Source organism: Phacochoerus africanus, chromosome 15 (genome assembly GCF_016906955.1).
Source record: "Phacochoerus africanus isolate WHEZ1 chromosome 15, ROS_Pafr_v1, whole genome shotgun sequence".
Lineage (NCBI taxonomy): Eukaryota > Metazoa > Chordata > Mammalia > Artiodactyla > Suidae > Phacochoerus > Phacochoerus africanus.
Window position 1 is genome coordinate 112,402,564 of NC_062558.1, and position 19,503 is coordinate 112,422,066.

Here is a 19,503-nt window from a genome sequence, read left to right on the forward strand (position 1 = left end):
CACTGAGCGAGGCCAGGGATCAAACCCAAAACCTCGTCGTTCCTAGTCAGATTCATTAACCATTGAGCCACAACAGGAACTCCAAAAAGGCCTTTTTACAGGCTCTCACTATTTATTGATCATGGTGATATGAGCATGACAAAATTACAACAGTTCAAAAAGTTTCTAGGTTTTTTTACCTCCTGGCTCTTTTCCTCACCATCCTTCCCCCACCCCCCACCCCATTTTTAGTGAAGCCTAGAAGATGCTGCCTTTTTTTTTTCCTCCTTTTTTTTCAGTGCTGCCTATTTAACTATCAGCTGACCTGAGAACCACTCTTTCCAAGGGTCAAGCCTAGATTAATCTTGGCCTTCAATACTACACCATCCTCCTCTGTGGTTTTAGAATAATAAAAAATGGTGTTATAGGTTAAATATGCACATAGTTTATAGAAGACTTACAGTGTGATCTTGGCAAGTTTATTAACTTCAGTTTTCTAATCTGTACACAAAACATTCACACACATATAAAAGGCCTTGCCCAGTGTATACACAGCAGAGTATAAGGTGCTACTTCTCTCTAGGTCAACGAATGCAGAAACGACGTAGAGATTCTTCAGATGCCAGCCTTGAAACCTCTCAATGTGATTTCAGATCACTATTATGGATTTGAGAAATAAGGACCCAGTAAAATCCTTTAACACTCTCAGATTTTACAGATGTCAACCAGATAAAAAGTAGAAGGCTCACAGCCACTGCCCCTCACAGTGAACACCAAAAAAAGAAACAGGCAACTCTTCTGTATCCCAAGCAAAAGTTTTGCCTCAGCTTCCCTTTTGGTGGGTTCCATGTGTCTCCTGTGAACCAAACGAGGAGGAAGAACCACCTCTACTGAGATGAGAATCAAGACTGGAATTGGAGTTAATGGGGCAACTCTTCATTGTGCTTGCACCTGGGCTGGAGCAGGATCCTGAACCTCTCGAGGGCGCAGGCCGCCCAACGTTGTCGGTTTGTTGGTGAAGGGGTGCCACTGGCCCTGGATGCTAGGGCTGTCCGTGTGGAAGGGCTTGCGGATGCGGATCACGTCCAATCCCGACTGGTCCGCCAGTTTCTGCACCAGTGCGGCGATCTCCTCGACCGACTTGCAGTGGATGCTCTCCTCGCGCACAGCCCCGTTAACTGGCCGAAGGGAGGTGGGGTAAGAGGAAGCGGGTCAGGGGTGAGACGAACTGCATGCGAGCGGGCCGAACCCCCCGATACCGCCCTCCAACCCTAGCCCGGCCCCACTCACGGTACTCGGCCACTACTCTGGGCACACAGCACGGCCGCGGATTCACGTATATTACGACCCCCGGGTTCCGGCGGGCGAAGTCGGTCACCTCCCGTTCCACAAACTCCCTGGGGAACCCGATAAGGGTGAGCAAGGTAACCCCCGACCCAGGACGACCTCTGCCGGGAGTCGCACCCCCGCGCCCTTCCTGGCTCACCTGGCACCGCGGGACGAGGGCGCGTCACGGCTAAGGCTAAAGCTGAGACGCTGCAGCTGCTGCACGTAACGACCCAGCCCGTTGTGCAAGACACTGGTCAAGAAGCGGCTCGCGGTCCCTCGCGCCGTCATGGCCGTAGCTCCCGGGCAGCCGGCCGGGCTATCGCGGAGTGGGGGCGGGACTAACACCAGGCTTCCGCTTCCGGGAACACGTGTGCCGCGGCAGTTTTGCTTCCGAGGTCATACCGAGTGGCGCGCACGACCGACCCACGTTGAGGGCGATAGGGGCTAGAAGAGAATGGTGACGCGGGACCGGCGTCCGGAGTGGCGGATCTCCTAGCAGTGGAGCTGGAGAAACCACGCGGCGGAAGCGAGGCGGGCGTCCCTCTGCGCGCGGAGCTCGGCGAGAGCGGCGGAGTGGGGCTCAGGTCGCCTGGAGTCCCCTTGAGGAAAGGAGCCTTTACCATAGGCTCGTAGGGGGCCCAGAGCAGAGGGACTACAGAAGGGACGCAGGTGGCCGCAGAGATGAGGACGACGAGGAGGGGCCGCAGAGGGGTGGTAGTGGCGAGGAGGTGATCTAGAGAAACCGTCTTGGCGAGGGCCCGCGCGGAGAGTTTCGGAGGTGAGGCGACGGGGGCGGGGAGAAACTGTGGCGGCCCGCAGAGGTAGGGAGCCGACCAGAGCGACACGGACGTGAAAGGGTCGCGTGCTTGAGGATAGATGTGAAGTGGCAATGTAGAGGAACTGAAGAGAATTTAGAGGGAAAACAGAGCTGAGTGGAGGATACCTAGAATCTGACCTAGTGAGGGCACCTGAACCAGGCACCTGAGGCATTTCAGTTACTATCTACGTTTGACTAGGAATGTGGGTCCTCCTCCGAAGTGGGTACCCGCTCCGTATCCTGCTGCCCCTGCGTGGGGCGTGGATGGGTCGGAGGGGCCTGCCCCGAAGCTTGGCCCCAGGCCCTCCTCGAAGACGGTACAGGAAGGAGGCTCTCCCTGCCTTGGAGGTACCAGTGTTGCCTGTAACTGCAGCTGAAATCCGCCAATATTTGCGGGCACGTGGAATCCCCTTCCAGGATGGGCACAGCTGTCTGCGGGCACCGAGCCCCTTTGTGGGGGCCTCAAAACTCAAGGACCAGAGTGGTGCTGCCACTTCCTTCAGCCTCTTCATTGACAAGACCACAGGCCGCTTTCTCTGCATGACCAGCCTAGCAGAGGGGAGCTGGGAAGACTTCCAGGCCAGCGTGGAGGGGCGAGGGGATGGGGCCAGAGAAGGAGTCCTGCTTGGTGAGGCCTCAGACGCTGAGGACACTGAGGAGGTCCGGAGGATCTGGGACCGAGCCATACCTCTCTGGGAGCTGCCTGAACCGGAGGAGGCCCAGCTGGTTCGTGTGATGTTTGGCCTCACCAAAGTGACAGACGACACACTCAAGCGTTTCAGTGTGCGCTATCTGCGGGCTGCTCGCAGCCTCATCTTCCCTTGGTTCTCCCCTGGAGGTTTGGGATTACGAGGCCTGAAGCTTCTGGGGGCTGAAGGCCAGGGTGATGGAGTGCATTATGTGGAGACCACCATTCCCCGGCCTGGTGCCTACCACAACCTGTTTGGGTTACCACTGATCAGTCGTCGAGATGTTGAGTTGGTACTGACGAGTCGTGAGCTGGACAGCCTGGCCTTGAACCAGTCCACAGGGTTGCCCACCCTTGCCCTGCCCCGAGGAACAGCCTGCTTACCCCCTGCCTTGCTTCCTTACCTGGAACAGTTCCGACGCGTTGTTCTCTGGCTGGGGGATGATCTTCGGTCCTGGGAAGCTGCCAAGTTGTTTGCCCGAAAACTGAACCCCAAGCGATGCTCCTTGGTGCGGCCTGGGGACCAGCAGCCTTCTCCCCTGGAGGCTCTGAACCAAGGCTTAAATCTTTCTCGTATTCTGCGTACTGCTCTGCCTGCCTGGCACAAGTCTATTGTGTCTTTTCGGCAGCTTCGGGAGGAGGTGCTAGGAGAACTGTCAAATGTCGAGCAGGCAGCTGGAGTTCGCTGGAGCCGCTTCCCAGATCTCAATCGTCTCTTGAAGGGACATCGGAAGGGAGAGCTGACGGTCTTCACAGGTGATTCTTTGGGAAATCACTGCTTGGATAGGGTTGGGGACAGAGGATCAGATGACTAAACCTTGCGTGTTTGGGCCACAGTAAATGCTGGAGAGGGGTCTTCCCCTCCCAGCTGTGAAGCTCTGTGCATGTCTTGATTTCAAGTGTAGAGCTTCCTCCCTCACCCAGGTCTGTTCAACACCCCCTGCAGGGCCAACAGGCAGTGGAAAGACAACCTTCATCAGTGAGTATGCCCTGGATTTGTGTACCCAGGGGGTGAACACACTATGGGGTAGCTTTGAGATCAGCAACGTGAGACTGGCCCGGGTCATGCTGACACAGTTCGCTGTGGGACGGCTGGAAGAGCAACTGGACAAATACGATGAGTGGGCTGATCGATTTGAGGACCTGCCCCTCTATTTCATGACCTTCCATGGGCAACAGAGCATCAGGTGAGTTTCCCAGGCCGGGGGTTTTCAAAGAATGGGAGCATGAGAGAACAAGCTCCTAACAGAGTTTTCTGACTAGAATGGTTTGGAGACTACTCGTAACTGACTCTTGAATTCATTGCCTCGTCCTCTTCCCAGAACTGTAATAGACACAATGCAACACGCCGTCTACGTTTATGATATCTGCCATGTGGTCATCGACAACCTGCAGTTCATGATGGGTCATGAGCAGCTGTCCACAGACAGGTAACCTCCTCTTGTCCGGCTGTAACCCACTTGAACACACATGTCTTCTCAGGCAGCTGGCCTCTAGGCGTACACACTGTATTCTTGTTTCCTCGCACATGTGGAGGCACATACCACCCGTGTGTATTTCTGTCTCTATAGAGGGGTGGCGTATGGCAGTGGGCAGTGTGGACAGGGATTTAAGTGTGAGTCTTTGGGTAGAGGGAAGTAGAGTGAGGCTGCAGTGGTTTGTGGGGAGATGTGAACGAACCAGGAGTAGGAATTTATTCTTCTTGTCTTTCCGTGACTGGTAACCTCTTTGCTTTGTTGGGGTCGGGCAGGATTGCAGCTCAAGACTATATTGTCGGGGCCTTTCGGAAGTTTGCAACAGACAGTAGCTGCCATGTGACGCTGGTCATTCACCCCCGGAAGGAGGATGATGATAAGGAGCTACAGACAGCATCCATTTTTGGCTCAGCCAAAGTAAGTCTCCTTTGGAGGAGCTCAAGCTATGACGAGTAGAGAGGGCATGTGTGACCAGGGACAGCCCTCATTGGCCTTAAATTATCTTGACTGTCCATCTGGAATGGCCGGAAGCAGCAGCCTCGGGTCATGACAGGAGGAATACATGTACTAGGAATACAAAGGCTGATGATAGTTGGTCCTTTGCCTTCCTTGCCCTCCAAGAATTCACATCCTCTATCAGGAAAAAGAATGAGACAGTGATTACAACTCAGTCTGATAAGGGCTATGATAGGCAGCACAGGTGTTTTAGGGAGAAAAGAGAGAAGGCATCTGAGTCACCCAGAAACATCTGGAGAGACTTTAGAGGAGCTGTCAACAAAAATTGGGTTGGTTTTGGCAGACAGTAGATGTTAAGTAAGCAAATAAACAGGAGGCCTTCTGAGCAGCAGGATCACCCTGATCTTGGAGCTTCCAGTGGTACACTGGGTGCCTATCACATGCCAGGCCTGGGCTGGGCACAGGGAGTACAGGGCACGTAGCACAAACTATGTGCCATGATGGAACAGGGGAAGAGAATAGCACAGAAGTGGAAAGGTGGCAGTGCCTTCTTTATTTACAAGGCTTAAGAATGGTCTCTCTGATGACGTATGACATTTAGACCAGCACCCAAATGATAAGAAACTTGGATTGAGTAAGGTGGTGAGCTGTGGAGCCAGAAGTACTAGCAGCAGAGGGAAAAGCATGTATAATATCCGGGACAGCAGCAGAGTTGTCAAGGAATCAAAATACTCCAGTGGCCCCGGCATTGCAGTCAGTAGTTCAGAGAGCTTTGGTGATGGGGGAAGTAGTTTTCCCTTCCCCCATTCTTTTTTTTCTTTTTTTCTTTTTTTTTTTTTTTTTGTCTTTTTAGGGCCATACCCACAGCATATGGAGGTTCCTAGGCTATAGGTTTGAATCGGAGCTGTAGCCACCAGCCTACACCACAGACACAGTGACACCAGATCCAAGCTCCATCTGCAACCTGCACCACAACCCAACGGATGGCAACGCTGGATCCTTAACCCACTGAGCGAGTGATTGAGCCTGCATCCCCATGGATGCTAGTCAGATTCATTTCCACTGAGCCACGATGGGAACTCCCCCTTCCCCCATTCTTGCTGTTCCTCCCTGCTCCCTCAACCGTCCTTTGTGCTTCTCTCATATGTCTTCTCACTGCTCCTTCCCCCCTCTGCCTCTTATCCAACAGGCAAGCCAGGAAGCAGATAACGTTCTGATCCTGCAAGACAGAAAGCTGGTAACTGGACCAGGGAAACGGTATCTGCAGGTATCCAAGAACCGCTTTGATGGAGATGTAGGCGTTTTCCCACTTGAATTCAACAAAAGCTCTCTTACCTTCTCCATACCACCAAAGAGCAAGGCCCGGCTCAAGAAGATCAAGGATGACAATGGTTTAGCAGCAAAAAAGCCCTCTTCTGGCAAAAAGGGGGCTACGCCCCAGATCTCTGAGACTTGCTCAGACCAGGCTCCCAAACCCTACCAGCCAGACCTCACCAAGCCATCAAGGTGAAGGCATTGCAGAACTGGACACTGAAATAAGTCTGGCAGGACAGGCTTGAGTAGAGACTCTTTCTTGGTCCTCTGCTAGGGCTGCCTCTGCCCTAGAGTCAGAGCTATAGGCCCTTCTCAGTCTGAGGGGTATAGCCTCGGGCAAGGTTCCATGGCAAGAGAATTCAGTTTAGCAAATTTTGAGAACCTACTCTGTGCTGGGCTTTATTCTAGGTCCTGGGACTATAGCACTGATAAGACATAGGAGGTCCCTGCTTCTGTGGGACCTGTAGTGTGGTAGAAGAGACAAGACAAGCAGTGAACAAATATATCTGAAACATAGTCTTAGTGAAAAATGTTTTAAAGGAAAAAAATACAGTAATGTGATAGTGCTTATAGGCTGGTTTAGATTAAGATCTAAAATCTCTCTGAGCATAGGATGTTGTAGCTGGGGACTATGAAGAACTAGGGTTGAGCCATATGAACATCTGGAGAAAGGAATCCCAACAGAGGGAAAAGCAAATACAAAGACCCTAAAGTGGGAATGAGCTAGTTGAGTTCAAAGCAGTGGGGTCAGGGAGTCCCCATTGTGACTCAGTGGGTTAAGAACCTGATGTAGGAGTTCCTGTTATGGCACAGTGGTTAATGAACCTGACTGTTATCCATGAGAATGCAGGTTTAATCCCTGGCCTTGCTCAGTGGGTTAAGGATCTGGCATTACTGTGGCTGTGGTGTAGGAGGGCAGCTGCAGCTCCAGTTGGACCCCTAGCTTGGGAAACTCCATATGCTATGGGTGCAGCCCTAAAGAGACCAAAAAAAAAAAAAAAAAAACTAACACAGTGTCTGTGAGGATGCGGGTTCAATCCCTGACCTCACTGGAGTGGGTTAAGGATCTGGCATTGCCATGGCTGTGGCTGTGGCATAGGCCACCAGCTGTAGCTCAGATTTAACCTCAGGAACTTCCATAAGCAACCTAAAAAGAAAAAGAAAAAAAAAACAAAAACAGTGGGGTCAGCCCCCTGAACTTGCAGGGGAATAGTGGACTTCTGCAAAAAGCCTCTAGCCCGGGCTTGTAGAGGCAAAGGGCTGCATGGTGGGTACCAGACTGGAGCCTACCACGAGGTGGTGCTTACTGCCACTGGATCTAGGTGCTTGGCGATTATGCTACCAGGGCCACAAAGAGGGAAGTCTTGGCTAGAGAGCCATGGAAGGAAGCTGTGAGCCCAGAGTGCCTGCCACCCTGATGCTCAGTCTATGGTATCTGCCTCAGATTGCTGGAGTGGATGCAATCATGACTTTTTGTAGAGCCTTTTCCAGTTTTATTGAAAAAAAAAATTTTTTTTGCCTTTGTTGCTGTGCATTTTCTTGTTTGTCCACCAGATGTCTCCCCAGTTTTTAACTGGATTTTCTCACTTTGAACTGGATGGGTCCCCTCCCCCACCCCATCTGAGCTATGAGCTCCCAAGAAAGCAGGGGCATTAAAGGGTCTTCATGCATACACCCCCTTACACCTCTTCGTGGCCTGGGGGAGACAGGATGGTGCCTCTTTATCCCTATCGTCTGTGAGGATCTCTGTGTGATCCCTGGCAGAGGTGTGGGTCACTGGGCCCCATGCCTAGGCCTTGCTGGACCAGCTGGCGCTCTGTGACATGAGCCACTCACTGGCCTCTCTCATTGTGAACTCTGGCTCAGCATATTCTTATCCCCCCTACCCCCCATTTTCCTCTTCTTGCATCCTCTCAGCGTTTATGTTAATGTGTGTCAGGACTGGGGCTCCTGTTTAAAAATGCAGAACCTAGGCCCTGCCGTCTCCCCGTTCCTCACACGCACAGGCATTTCTAATTCTGGAGGTTTCAGGAGATGTACAGGACTCCTCATTTGTAAGAAGTCCTGAAAGAAATTAGACGATAATTTATCCGGAGACCCTGACAAATATTCCTAAATAATGACACTTTTCCATTTCCTCTGATATCCCAAAGTGCCCGTTTCCTTTTAGATTTGCCTGCAGAAGTGGTGAGAATGCAAGCAGTTTTAAAGGGGCTGGGGAGAAAACTTTTGTAGAGGGGGTTGGGGGGGAGGTTTCCTGCTCCCTGGAAGCAGGGCTGCCTTATCAAGGTCTCCCTGTAACCTGAGAGGAGGCTCTGGACCCCTGTGGGATGGATGGTCTGGGGTCTCTGGTCTGTTGTGTGTGAGAACTGTGACTGCAGTTGTCTTCTGAAACAGACCCTGGAGCAAAGCCATTCCCTGGGGGGGAGGGGGGAGATCCTCCAGGGCCTCCCTTCTTGGGGGTCTCTCCCAGACTGGCTGGAGCCAGCCCTCCTAATCCCACAGTAATCATTCCCAGCCGCTGGCTGGTCTAGGCCTCATCCAGGGGCTACAACACTGAACATCAGCCATGCCTTCCAGACGCACCCCACCAGATCAATGCTACCTAGAAAGGTGTTGGTCTGGTCTCCTTAGAATGCCTGGTGTGTTCTCAGGAAATACTTTAGGAGTTTCCATTAGGGGACTTTTGCGAGGTGTCTGTGTGAACTGGCGATAGAGGAATAGATACACACTTGCCCGGCTTGCCCCACCCTCCTAGCAGACACCACCACACAGCGCAAACCAGCACGGGGGAGGGGAAGCTAATTCTCCCCCAGCCCCACCCCGTACACAAGCACATTCCATTCCACACCTGTCTTAAGCTCCTCGCATCAGAATTAGCCCAAAGTATGTTCCGGAGTACCTGCAGCCTAGAAAGTGGCAGGTAATCCCTAGTTCCTGGGTAAGGTCCCTGGGACTCCCTGTCCCTGTACTCAGCCAAAGTGGATTGAGGCAAATCACCTGGGCTAGAACCAGCATTCCATGTGCCCAGTTGGACATTTAGAACCTTCCTGAGAGTTGAGGAAGAGCCTGACAGAACAGTGTCCCTGGATCTGCAGCGCTGTCTTTGCTGTCTTCAGACTCATTGTCACACTTAACTGTGTGGGGGCAGCTTTGGTTCTCCATCTTGCATTTGAGAAGGGACTAAACTCACAAGACTCCGGCTGCCCAGGGCTCAGGCTGCAAATACAGCCCAGATACCTGTAGACAGCACAGTCTGCCCTCACAAAGGCCACTTTGGGTGCCATGGAGGGAGGGAGCCCTTGGTTCCTCCCTGCAGTACAGGTCAACTTCCTGTTTGTGCCTGTGGGTGGAACTTTTACGAGTCTAGGAGAAGCTTGGCCATACTCTGTGGGGGCCCAAACCGGCAGGCCGGCTCACCTGGGCCGACACCTACTCGGGGAGGGGGAGGTGCTGGTCCTCAAGGGCAGCCCCAACGCCGAGGTGTGTGTGTGTGAGGAAGGCGGGGTCTGTTTTGGTGAAACCCGAGCCTTCTTTGTCTGCTTCCCAGGGGTTTTCCCCGTCTGGGGACTGGGCTGAGCATGGACCAGGATGGGCTCCCTAAAGAGCTGAGGAAGGTGGCTGTAAAGCCCTACAGCCGACTTGGTTAGGACAGCCAGCCAGCTTAGCTGTCACGTGCCACTGGCCCCTTCCCCGAGCTGAAAGACAAATCCTGTAAGGTGTGAAGTCAGAGGCCAGAGGAGCAGTCCTGGGCCACCATCGAGCCACATCTGGGCTGGGCACTGGGTCGGTTGTTGAGGGGGTGCTGCGCAGATCACTCCCCTGTCGGGGTCGGGGGCGCGGCCTCAGCCGCCCCGCCCCGCTCCTCCAGGCCCGGCCGGACGGGCGCTGGGAGTCCGCAGCCCGGAGCGGGCTTGGGAGCCGGCCGATCTGCGGCGAGGAGGTGCTGGCGCTGGAGCAGGAGCCGGGCGGGGAGCTGGAGCGGCGGCGCAGGTGGCCCTAGGTGAGTGCGTGGTGGGGCCGCGGAGGTGTCGGAACTCTAGCTCCTGCACAGCCCCGCTCCGGAGCGAACTTTACCGGTCTTGGAAGGTTGGGGGTTGGAGTGAGGAGGGGAGTCCCCAGTGCAGGGGGCACAAGCGAAGAGTGTGAACAGGGAACCTACACGGAACCTCACACTCACGGGTCCAAACACGCGTACACACAGACCCACGCGCGCACCTGAGACAGACGAACACACGTGCACCCTGAAGAGGACGCGCCCAGTGAGCTGTGCCTGCCGTCCCTGGAACAACGCCACTGGCCCGCGGGACCCCCAGCGGGCAAGGCGCGCTGCTGCCGCGTACTTGACAGGGGTGGGAGGAAAGACCCAGGGACCGCCGACGGGGGCGGGCCGGGTGGGACAACTCCGGAGGTTCCTGCTTTCCGGCAGCCCGCAGGTGAAGACTAAGACGTAAACAGGAGCCGAGCACGTGATCGCAGCGCAGACCTGTGGGCTGTGCTCCCCCCACCCGGGCCTCAGGGCGGGAACCGCCCGCCCCGGTGCAGGACGGTCTTGCCAGGTACCTGGCCGGGCTGTATTCCATTCTCCACCTCCCCCGGAAGGAGAACACAACGCCCCCTGGAGTCGGGTTAGCGAAGGAGAACAGGAGGCTGTTGGGCTGGCCTGGGGTTACCTGGGCTCTTCGCCCTTCCTTCTCCCCAACATGGTGCCCCATCCCTGAAGATACTGGGGGCGTGGGGGCGATATTCTGGATGGCAGCGTATAGCAGCCAAGGGAGCAGCTACGGCAGCGCCTGTGGGTGCCCTTCCTACTACCACCCCTCCCTGCAGAGCTAGGAGCTCCTCCTTGCAATGTAGGAACAGAAAGCCCACGCATGCAAGAGTGGGAGTCCCCCTTCCCCAGAGAATGCAGGAGCGTGCACCTCTCCTCAACACCAGAGAGGGCCTGTCTCCCTCCCCTAGAAGGGAAGACAGCCCCCTCCCCCCAGGGCATGAAAGAGTGGGCATCGGCCCTCGGCCTCCTTCCTCACCCCACCCCCCACCCCTACACGCACGCTGAGCCCAGCTGCTGCCTGAGCTTCTGGGCTGGCTGCCAGAAAGGGGAGGCGGCTCCTAGTGCCCCAGGAGGCTGGGATCAGGGCAAGGCCAGAAGAGGGGGGGGGTTCTCTACCGGAGTGGGACTCAGTCTGCTCTTGTGAGCAGAGGGTCTAGGGTGAGCCTGCGGGTGGCTGAGCTATGTTTCCCTTTCCAGGGAAAAAGAAAGAAAAACAATCCTTTCCATAGAGCTAAAAATAGAGCTGAGAGCCTGCCAGGGCTGTGGCCTGGAAGGGGGGGAGATGCTCCTTCCTGGGGTAGAGGAGCTGTGGCAGGCCTTGGCCCTGGATGGGGCGGAGTTAGGGGCCTGGAGGCTGTCCTTGTCCAGCCGTGTGGGCATCAGCTGACCTGACTGGGTCACAGAGACCCTACGGGAAAGTCTGTGTGATAAAATGTTTGTGAAATACGTTGTGTACATGTAAGAAGTGGTCTTTTGACTGTGAATAAGACTGTCAGTGTGTGAAAAATGCTTAGGAGACTAAGTGTATTTAAGATTGTGACTGGGTGCGAAGGACTTCGAGCTGTGAAAGCCTGTGTACAACTAGGCATGTGACACGAATGTGTCTCTGTGTGTTGGCCTGAAAGATTATGAGAAGAAGAGACATGGAACCTCGTGATGAAAAAGACTGTATGATTGTGGCTGTGTGAGACTGTGGGAAAGGTCGTGTGGGTGTTAAGACTGTGTTGTTTGCCGAGCTGAGAATATCCGTGACCCTGAGAAGACAGTGGGATGTTGTGTGCTACGCGGCTGTGTAGGTTTGGCCTGTAGGCTTGGATGGGCTCACCTCAGTGACTGTTGGGCCCAGGGGCTGCCTCTCTCCGATCAGTGGCCTCTCTCTTAGGAAATGACTCTGAGGGAAGGCTGGGGAGCACTGAGCCGCGCTGGGGAAAGGCCTAGGCTTTCTAGGGTAAGGTCCCTCAAGGTTGGCGGTGACTGAGTGTGTTCTCCGAATGGGCCGCCAGGTGGCGCCACCTCCACAAATCCAAGCGTGCCTCCTCCAACCGGCTGCGGGTGGGGCACACACCCACCAAGCCTTGGCCCCCGACTTGTGCTGGGGCGCAGGGCCCAGAATCGGGGGCAATTGACCCTCCGCCGCCCCCTCTGGACTCCGAAGCTGGAGAGTGTGTCTGGGGGAAGAGGCATCGACGAGACGAGAGAAGGGGGAAGGGCGGCCGCCTCGGCGCCTGGCCCTTTGTGCTTGAACAATGACCAGCTGCCGCTGGCCCCGGGGCCCGGGTAGGGGTAGAGGGTGACCTGCCGCCGCCGCCGCCTAATCCTGAGCCGACCGAGACCCCAGACACTGGCCCTCGGAAGGAGGGAGCCTGAGTCCCGCCGCGCAGCTCCTGCGTGTGGCCCGCCGGACACGCGTGACGCGGGGTGCCTGCGCGTGTCCGCGCCCCGGGGGCGGGGTCGCCCCCAGACCCTCCCCAGCGTTGCACCGCCCATTCGAGCCGGGCGGGGGCCGGGCCAGGCCGGGCCGGGCCGGGCCGGGGGCGCTGCGGAGGCGGGGCCGGGCCGGGCCGGGCCGCTCCAAGTGGGGCGCGCGGGCTGAAGGCAGGCGGCGCGCCTGTGGAGCGCTGGGGGCGGCCCGGGGCTGAGCATGGAGCAGCGCGGCGGAGGTGAGGGGACGCCGGGGCTGGGAGGCGGCCTGGGGGCGCCCCCAACTTCTCGGCGGAGGTCCCGTGGGGAGGCGGCATTCCACAGCTGCCCCCACTTTATGGAAGCGGTGGGGGACGGTGGGGGGGTGGACTCCGGGGGATGGGTGGGGGGGCTCCCGGCTTCCTGTCTCTCGGAATGGGAACTCGTGATCCCAGACTTGATCCCGCTGGATGGTCCTTGGAGTTTGGTGAGGGGGAGACTTTCCCCAACTCTTCTGCCCCCAAAACAGGTCTGTGGGATCTCGGACCTTGGCCAGACCTCCCTCGGGCCCCAGCTGGACCCAGCCCTCAGCCGCCCCCAGCCCGCTGAGCTGGGGAGCGTGTGCTGTCCCGGTTTTTCAAGGATGTTGCGGAGAGCGAGGGGTTTTCTTCCCACAGCCACAAACGCATTTCTCAAAATGGAGCCTCCACTTGCCCCTCCTTCTCTCTCGGGCTCCAAGAGCGGGAGCCTGGCTGGCTGGGCCTGGCTTTCCAGACGCCTGGCGCTGGCTCGCTGGGTGTCTGGATCTCAGGGCCCAGACTGATGTCTCTTCTGGTTGAGGGGCCCCTGGCTCACTGGATCCGCCTGACCCTGGGGCCGCTTTCAGTCTTTGTCTCCTGTCTTCGGAGTCTCTGTCTCCTCCCCTCAGTTTCCACTTTTTCTGTGCTCACTGAAAAGTAGGGAAACGCAGAGGTGCCAGTCCCCTCATAGCCCCCTAAGAAGCCCCTTCCCCGCTGTTGTCTCCATGCCCTGGAGTGGCCTGGGGGAGCGCAGAGGGCGTGTTCCACCGACTTTGCTCAGGGCTGGCACTTGTGGGGTGGACTCAGCCCCTACCCCTGCTCCCTGGACACCAGTCACCCCCACCCCAGTTCCTAGCTCCCAGCTCCTCCTCCTCAGTCAGGACACCTCCCCAGTTCTCTAGGGCTTTTGACTTTAGTGGGGAGGTTGCGGGGGGCGGTGGGGGGGGGACCTTAATGGAACACAAGCAGGAATGAAGGAGAGCAGATCAAGCAAAGGATAACGTCTCTCCTCTCCCTACACTCCCTACACAAGTGACAAAAACCAGGCTCCCACTCACCCATTTGGCCCTGCATGCCACCCAGGCGTGCGCGCTCGCTCTCTCTCTCTCTCTCTCTCTCTCTCTCTCATGCTCCCATGCACACACATTGCTCTGTACGCACACTCTGTACACACTTGTGCACCCTCAGGTACACATACTCATGTATATATGAATGGACATCTCTCCAAACATCTTCTCTCATAGTCACACTCATGTACCACAAATTCACTTATTATGTATGCATTTGTAACTTTCATGTACTTTCTGAGAGAGATACATTATTTATGCAAACATTCTTTTAAGATCTGCACATATGAGTGCACATAGATACTCACGTGTGCCTGAATGTACCGTTGCATCTGTCCAAACATATATGTGTACTCACACACACTCACTCATGTTTTCACATACAGTGCTCGTTTTCATGCTCTTGTGCACAGTTTCACACGCACAAATAAGTAAATGCACACACTCCTACTCCTACGCAATTCTCTGTCCACATCTTGGCCCCTGCTCTGCATGATGACTTCAGCAGATGCCTGAGTCCTGGTGTTCAGCCTCCGGACTAGGGAGGGAGTTCCGGGTGGAGACTTGCTGTCCTCTTCCAGGAAGGAGCAGGGGCTGGGGAGGTGGAGCCCTCTTCCCTGGACTCCAGGGAAGTGAGAACTTGGAGCAGCTGCCAGAGGTGATGGTAGGGCTTCTCTCTTATCTCAGGATTACCCGGGGAATGTCTGAAGCCGGAGGGTTTCATAGAGGTTGGCAATGGGCCTGCGTGGGCTTCTGTAGGCCCCACTGATTGGGTGTGGCAAGGCAGGGAGTTGTCATGGAAACAAGCATGAACCTGCATCCGCCTCTGGGAGGCAGGAGACCCCAGAGGGCACCTGTGGGCTCCCTAAGAGCTCTGGGTTCTCGTTTGGCCAGCTCCACCCTTCCCGCCTCTCTGTCTGGGAGAAGCTGAGGCCTAGCTGGGGGAGGCTGGGCTCTGCCTGGCCTTGGCTTTTTGTACCCTAATTACCATCTGAGTTGCCGACTGTACCCCTGAGAGGTTGTCCACCTCTAATGAGGCCACCTGCCCCAAGAGACCAGGGGCCTGTGCTAGGAGCTGGTAGAGAGGGCGCCCTCCCTCACTTGAGTCCTGACCTCTGTGGGGGATGCTGTTTGTGGCTGGGGCCCAGGCCTCTGCTACCAAGGGCCCTGTGTAACCACCAGGCCTCCCATCCCCTCCTCATCCCTGCTCCGTCTATTCAGTCCTCAGCTCTGTTCAGACCAGGGCTGGGCGGTGGTCTGGGGCCCAGGGTGAATTGAGGTTCCATCCCTTGATCAGAGGAGTAGCCCTAGGGGGTTTCAGTGCTTGCTTACCGATGCCAGCGGGCTGTTTGACCTCCGAAGGACCAGGAGGGACTCGGCCTTATTTAGGTAGGAGCTCAAACTGGAGAGACTCTGATACCACTGCCCTGCTCACAGGTTTCCCTGGAGGCCCTTGGCCAGGCCTGAGCCTCTGCCGCCATGGCCATTGTGCAGACGCTGCCGGTGCCACTGGAGCCCGCTCCTGAGGCCGCCACTGCCCCACAAGCTCCAGCCATGGGCAGCGTGAGCAGCCTCATCTCAGGCCGGCCCTGCCCTGGGGGGCCGGCTCCTCCCCGCCACCACGGTCCCCCTGGACCCACCTTCTTCCGCCAGCAGGATGGGCTGCTGAGGGGTGGCTATGAGGCCCAGGAGCCACTGTGCCCAGCTGTGCCCCCCAGGAAGGCTGTCCCTGGCACCAACTTTACCTACATCAATGAGGACTTCCGGACAGAGTCACCCCCCAGCCCAAGCAGTGACATTGAAGATGCCCGAGAGCAGCGGGCACGAAATGCCCATCTCCGTGGCCCCCCACCAAAGCTCATCCCTGTCTCTGGAAAGCTGGAGAAGGTGAGGACCAGCCCATCCTTTGGGGCCTGGGTGGAATCAGGGGTCTCTTGGAAAAGCTGAGGTTTGGAGGCCTATTTAGAGGAAGGAGCGTGGGCTCCACATTCACTAGATCTGGGTTCTCGTGTCAGCTCTGCCTCATTTTGGTTGTATGACCTCTGGAACGTCGCTTAACCTTTCTGAGCCCCAGTTTCACATCTGTAAAATGGACGTAATAAGTCAACTCTCATAGGATTGTTGTGAGAATTAAATAACATGTGTGAACTGTTTAGCCTACTGCCTGGCACTTAATATGTACTCAATAGCTGCTCAGAAATACTGTTATGACACGACAGCTGTTTGTTTGAGCACTGCCCATAATTCTGCTGAGCCTCCATTTCCTCATCTGTAGTATGGGAAGAGTGATAATATTTTGCTTATATATATGGCTATTGTAATGATTAGAGAGGAACCTTTTAAATTGTGTGAGATAAAGCCCGACACTCAGGAGGCCCTCAGCCAGTGGTAGCAATTGTTATTAATATGTGGGGATTGGGGACCGCAGATGGGAGGGCAGGGAGTGTAATAAGGGCTTTGAAAGATTGGGTGGCTCATCCCCAGTGTCACATGGCACCTCATTTCAGAACATGGAGAAAATCCTGATCCGCCCAACAGCCTTCAAGCCAGTGCTGCCCAAACCTCGAGGGGCGCCATCCCTACCTAGCTTCCTGGGTCCTCGGGCCGCCGGACTGTCGGGGAGCCAAGGCAGCCTAACACAGCTGTTCGGGGGCCCTGCCTCCTCCTCCTCTTCCTCCTCATCCTCAGCTGCCGACAAACCCCTGACACTGAGTGGCTGGGCCAGCGGCTGCCCATCGGGGACGCTGTCCGACTCTGGCCGAAACTCACTGTCCAGCCTCCCCACTTACAGCACCGGGGGTGCCGAGCCGGCCACCAACTCCCCAGGCGGGCATCTGCCCTCCCATGGCCCTGGGCGGGGGGCACTGCCTGGGTCAGCCCGAGGGGCCCCTGCCGGGCCCTCCCACTCAGACAGTGGCCGATCTTCCTCCAGCAAGAGCACAGCCTCCCTGGGGGGCCGTGTGGCTGGGGGGCTCTTGGGTAGCGGTCCCCGGGCCTCCCCCGACAGCAGCTCCTGTGGGGAACGCTCCCCACCACCGCCCCCACCCCCTCCGCCCCCTTCGGACGAGGCCCTGCTGCACTGTGTCCTGGAAGGAAAGCTCCGTGACCGGGAGGCAGAGCTGCAGCAGCTGCGAGACAGTCTGGACGAGAGTGAGGTGACCATGTGCCAGGTGTGGTCAGTGGCAGTGATGGGGGTGGCGTGGCAAGACATCCACCTGGCATGTCCTGGGAGTACAAGGAACGCTTCTGTCTGTGCTGAGGGGCAGGTGTTGGGCAGTTGCACCGTGACTCCATCCTCACCGCAGCTCCCTGGCTTGACCTGTAGGGTGGTTGACCCAGCACCATTTACTGTCCTTTGGACTTGAGCAAGTGACTTAGTCATTCTGAGCCTCAGTTTCCTCATCTATAAATGGGAACATTTCTGGCCTTGGGGTTATCATGAGGATTAAATAGGGCAAAGGGTGTAAAGCACTTAGACTAATGCCTGGCACCCAGGAAGTGCCACGTAAGTTCTTACTATTGTTGTTTCTCTTTTCATTAAAGTAGTTGCTACCATTGTTATCACAATTATCATCACTGTTGAATGGAATCCACCCTCCCTGAGCCCGGGACAGTGGGGCCTGGGTAGCCGAGGTGGCCAGGGCTCTCAGTCTTGGGGAGCCACCAGGACCCGGGCCTGCCCTCTCGCCCGCAGGCATATGAGGAACGGCAGCGGCACTGGCAGCGCGAGCGTGAGGCCCTGCGAGAGGATGGTGCCACCCAGGCCCAGGCGCAGCGGGCACAGCGGGCCCAGCAGCTCCTGCAGCTTCAGGTGTTCCAGCTGCAGCAGGAGAAGCGGCAGCTGCAGGATGACTTTGCACAGCTGCTGCAGGAACGCGAGCAGCTGGAGCGACGCTGCGCTACCTTCGAGCGGGAGCAGCGAGAGCTTGGACCACGGCTCGAGGAGACCAAGTGGGAGGTAGGGAGGACCAAGGGGGCAGGGAGCAGACCTTTGGGGCAAACCTGGACAGAAGGGCCCAGCCACACTCCCTCAGCCTGCCACCCCAAGGCTCCCCTCTTCCTCCCCTTTGTGAGACGAGGCTCCCCTCTGACCTCCCTTTCTGGGTGTGGGGCTCCTCAGGCCTCCACGTCAGGTGGCTTCATTGGTTTGGTCTCTGCTCACGTAGCCAGTAACGTTCCCGTCCACTGCCTTCCCACCGATAATAAGAATGAGAATGTAGTGCTCGCTCCTGATGGGCCCTGCTCTAAGCGTGTCACACAGATGTATCAGCTTAATCCTCGTAACAACCTGGGGAGATGGGTGCTGTTAAATCCTTATTTTATAGATGAGCAAAGTGAGAGCCAGAGAGGTGGGAGCCGCACATCACACCTACTCAGTGGCCAAGCTGAGATCTGATCCCAGGCAGTCTGGCTCCACTGTCTCTGCTTTTCACCAAGATGCTAGTGCCTCTGAACTGAAACTGTGGGCCCAGCCCTCAGTTGCTCCCACCCCTGCTAAACCTGCCACCACCCAGTCCCCAGGGCTGGGGTACTTCATGATGGTTTAAAGACCCCAGCTTTGAAGGAAAAAGATCTGGGTCTGGATTCCACTTTAGCCACTTAATAGCTGTCTTCGTGTCTCCATTGTAAAAGTGGGTATCATGATCAAACCTCCTCTCCCCAAATGCCCAGCAGGGTGTCAGGACCTAACCCCCTAGGAGAAGGCTTCTCGTCATCCTTCCTGTCTCCCACCCCAAGGTGTGCCAGAAGTCAGGCGAGATCTCCCTGCTGAAGCAGCAACTGAAGGAGTCTCAGGCAGAGCTGGTGCAGAAGGGCAGCGAGCTGGTAGCCCTGCGAGTGGCGCTGCGGGAGGCCCGGGCAGCGCTGCGGGTCAGTGAGGGCCGGGCGCGGGGCCTCCAGGAGGCCGCCCGAACACGCGAGCTGGAGCTGGAGGCCTGTTCCCAAGAGCTGCAGCGGCACCGCCAGGAGGCTGAGCGGCTGCGAGAGAAAGCGGGACAGTTGGACACCGAGGCGGCTGGACTCCGGGAACCCCTTGTGCCACCTGCCACTGCCGACCCATTCCTCCTGGCAGAGAGCGATGAAGCCAAGGCACAGCGGGCAGCTGCTGGGGTTGGGGGCAGCCTGCGGGCCCAGGTGGAGCGTCTCCGGGCAGAGCTGCAGCGGGAGCGGCGGCGTGGCGAGGAGCAGCGGGACAGCTTTGAGGGGGAACGGCTGGCCTGGCAGGCGGAGAAGGAGCAGGTGATCCGCTACCAGAAGCAGCTGCAGCACAACTACATCCAGATGTACCGACGCAACAGGCAGCTGGAGCAGGAGCTACAGCAGCTCAGCCTGGAGCTGGAGGCCCGGGAACTCGCCGACCTGGGCCTGGCGGAGCCAGCTCCCTGCATCTGCCTGGAGGAGATCACCGCCACCGAAATCTAGGGCCTTGGCATCCAGCTCTGCGGGGGCTCTACTGAATAGAGGCAGTAGCCTCAGGTCTGAGGGCCCCAGAGCCACTCAGCCCCTGGGATCCATGTCTCTGGGCCTCTGCCAAGGACTCGGGGCTGTGCTGTGAGTTAGATGAGCAAGATCAGACTCCTTGAGGATCCTTGTGTTCACTGTCCCCCGCAGGTTCCCACTCACTTG

The 19,503-nt window shown here is 56.8% G+C and overlaps 3 protein-coding genes across 6 annotated transcripts; 2 read left to right on the top strand and 1 right to left on the bottom strand.

Annotated features, from left to right (window-relative positions):
• Nucleotides 1-436: 436 nt before the first annotated feature.
• Nucleotides 437-1,655, bottom strand: MRPL43 (mitochondrial ribosomal protein L43). The gene is made up of 3 exons (XM_047759922.1): nt 1,466-1,655; nt 1,270-1,376; nt 437-1,157 (listed from the first exon to the last, which is right to left on the bottom strand). The coding sequence occupies exons 1-3, from the start codon at nt 1,594-1,596 to the stop codon at nt 916-918; spliced, it is 480 nt and encodes a 159-aa protein (XP_047615878.1). The 5' UTR covers nt 1,597-1,655; the 3' UTR covers nt 437-915.
• Nucleotides 1,656-1,672: 17 nt separating this feature from the next.
• TWNK (twinkle mtDNA helicase) lies at nt 1,673-7,581 on the top strand. The gene is made up of 5 exons (XM_047759921.1): nt 1,673-3,569; nt 3,760-4,000; nt 4,136-4,243; nt 4,564-4,705; nt 5,934-7,581. The coding sequence occupies exons 1-5, from the start codon at nt 2,327-2,329 to the stop codon at nt 6,252-6,254; spliced, it is 2,055 nt and encodes a 684-aa protein (XP_047615877.1). The 5' UTR covers nt 1,673-2,326; the 3' UTR covers nt 6,255-7,581.
• Nucleotides 7,582-9,610: 2,029 nt separating this feature from the next.
• LZTS2 (leucine zipper tumor suppressor 2) lies at nt 9,611-19,433 on the top strand. Of its 4 annotated transcripts, none has more exons than XM_047760061.1 (5): nt 9,611-10,061; nt 15,316-15,765; nt 16,386-17,048; nt 17,573-17,836; nt 18,616-19,433. In XM_047760061.1, exons 2-5 carry the CDS (start codon nt 15,358-15,360, stop codon nt 19,297-19,299), a joined length of 2,019 nt encoding a protein of 672 aa, XP_047616017.1. In that variant the 5' UTR covers nt 9,611-10,061; nt 15,316-15,357; the 3' UTR covers nt 19,300-19,433. The 4 variants fall into 4 exon arrangements, with proteins under 4 accessions (XP_047616017.1, XP_047616016.1, XP_047616020.1 ...); XM_047760060.1 differs by lacking the exon at nt 9,611-10,061 and adding an exon at nt 12,666-12,772; XM_047760064.1 differs by lacking the exon at nt 9,611-10,061 and adding an exon at nt 12,666-12,772 and having other exon boundaries at nt 16,386-17,033.
• The last annotated feature ends 70 nt before the right edge of the window (nt 19,434-19,503 follow it).

Excerpts from the sequence above, each read along its gene's own strand:
- MRPL43 (XM_047759922.1), bottom strand. The coding sequence starts at position 1,596 with ATGACGGCGCGAGGGACCGCGAGCCGCTTCTTGACCAGTGTCTTGCAC. Across the intron at positions 1,377-1,465 it reads CCCTCGTCCCGCGGTGCCAG|GGAGTTTGTGGAACGGGAGG; the intron begins GTGAGCCAGGAA and ends CGGGTTCCCCAG. Across the intron at positions 1,158-1,269 it reads CAGAGTAGTGGCCGAGTACC|TTAACGGGGCTGTGCGCGAG; the intron begins GTGAGTGGGGCC and ends CCCTTCGGCCAG.
- TWNK (XM_047759921.1), top strand. The coding sequence starts at position 2,327 with ATGTGGGTCCTCCTCCGAAGTGGGTACCCGCTCCGTATCCTGCTGCCC. Across the intron at positions 3,570-3,759 it reads AGAGCTGACGGTCTTCACAG|GGCCAACAGGCAGTGGAAAG; the intron begins GTGATTCTTTGG and ends CACCCCCTGCAG. Across the intron at positions 4,706-5,933 it reads CCATTTTTGGCTCAGCCAAA|GCAAGCCAGGAAGCAGATAA; the intron begins GTAAGTCTCCTT and ends CTTATCCAACAG.
- LZTS2 (XM_047760061.1), top strand. The coding sequence starts at position 15,358 with ATGGCCATTGTGCAGACGCTGCCGGTGCCACTGGAGCCCGCTCCTGAG. Across the intron at positions 17,049-17,572 it reads GTGAGGTGACCATGTGCCAG|GCATATGAGGAACGGCAGCG; the intron begins GTGTGGTCAGTG and ends TCTCGCCCGCAG. Across the intron at positions 17,837-18,615 it reads TCGAGGAGACCAAGTGGGAG|GTGTGCCAGAAGTCAGGCGA; the intron begins GTAGGGAGGACC and ends TCCCACCCCAAG.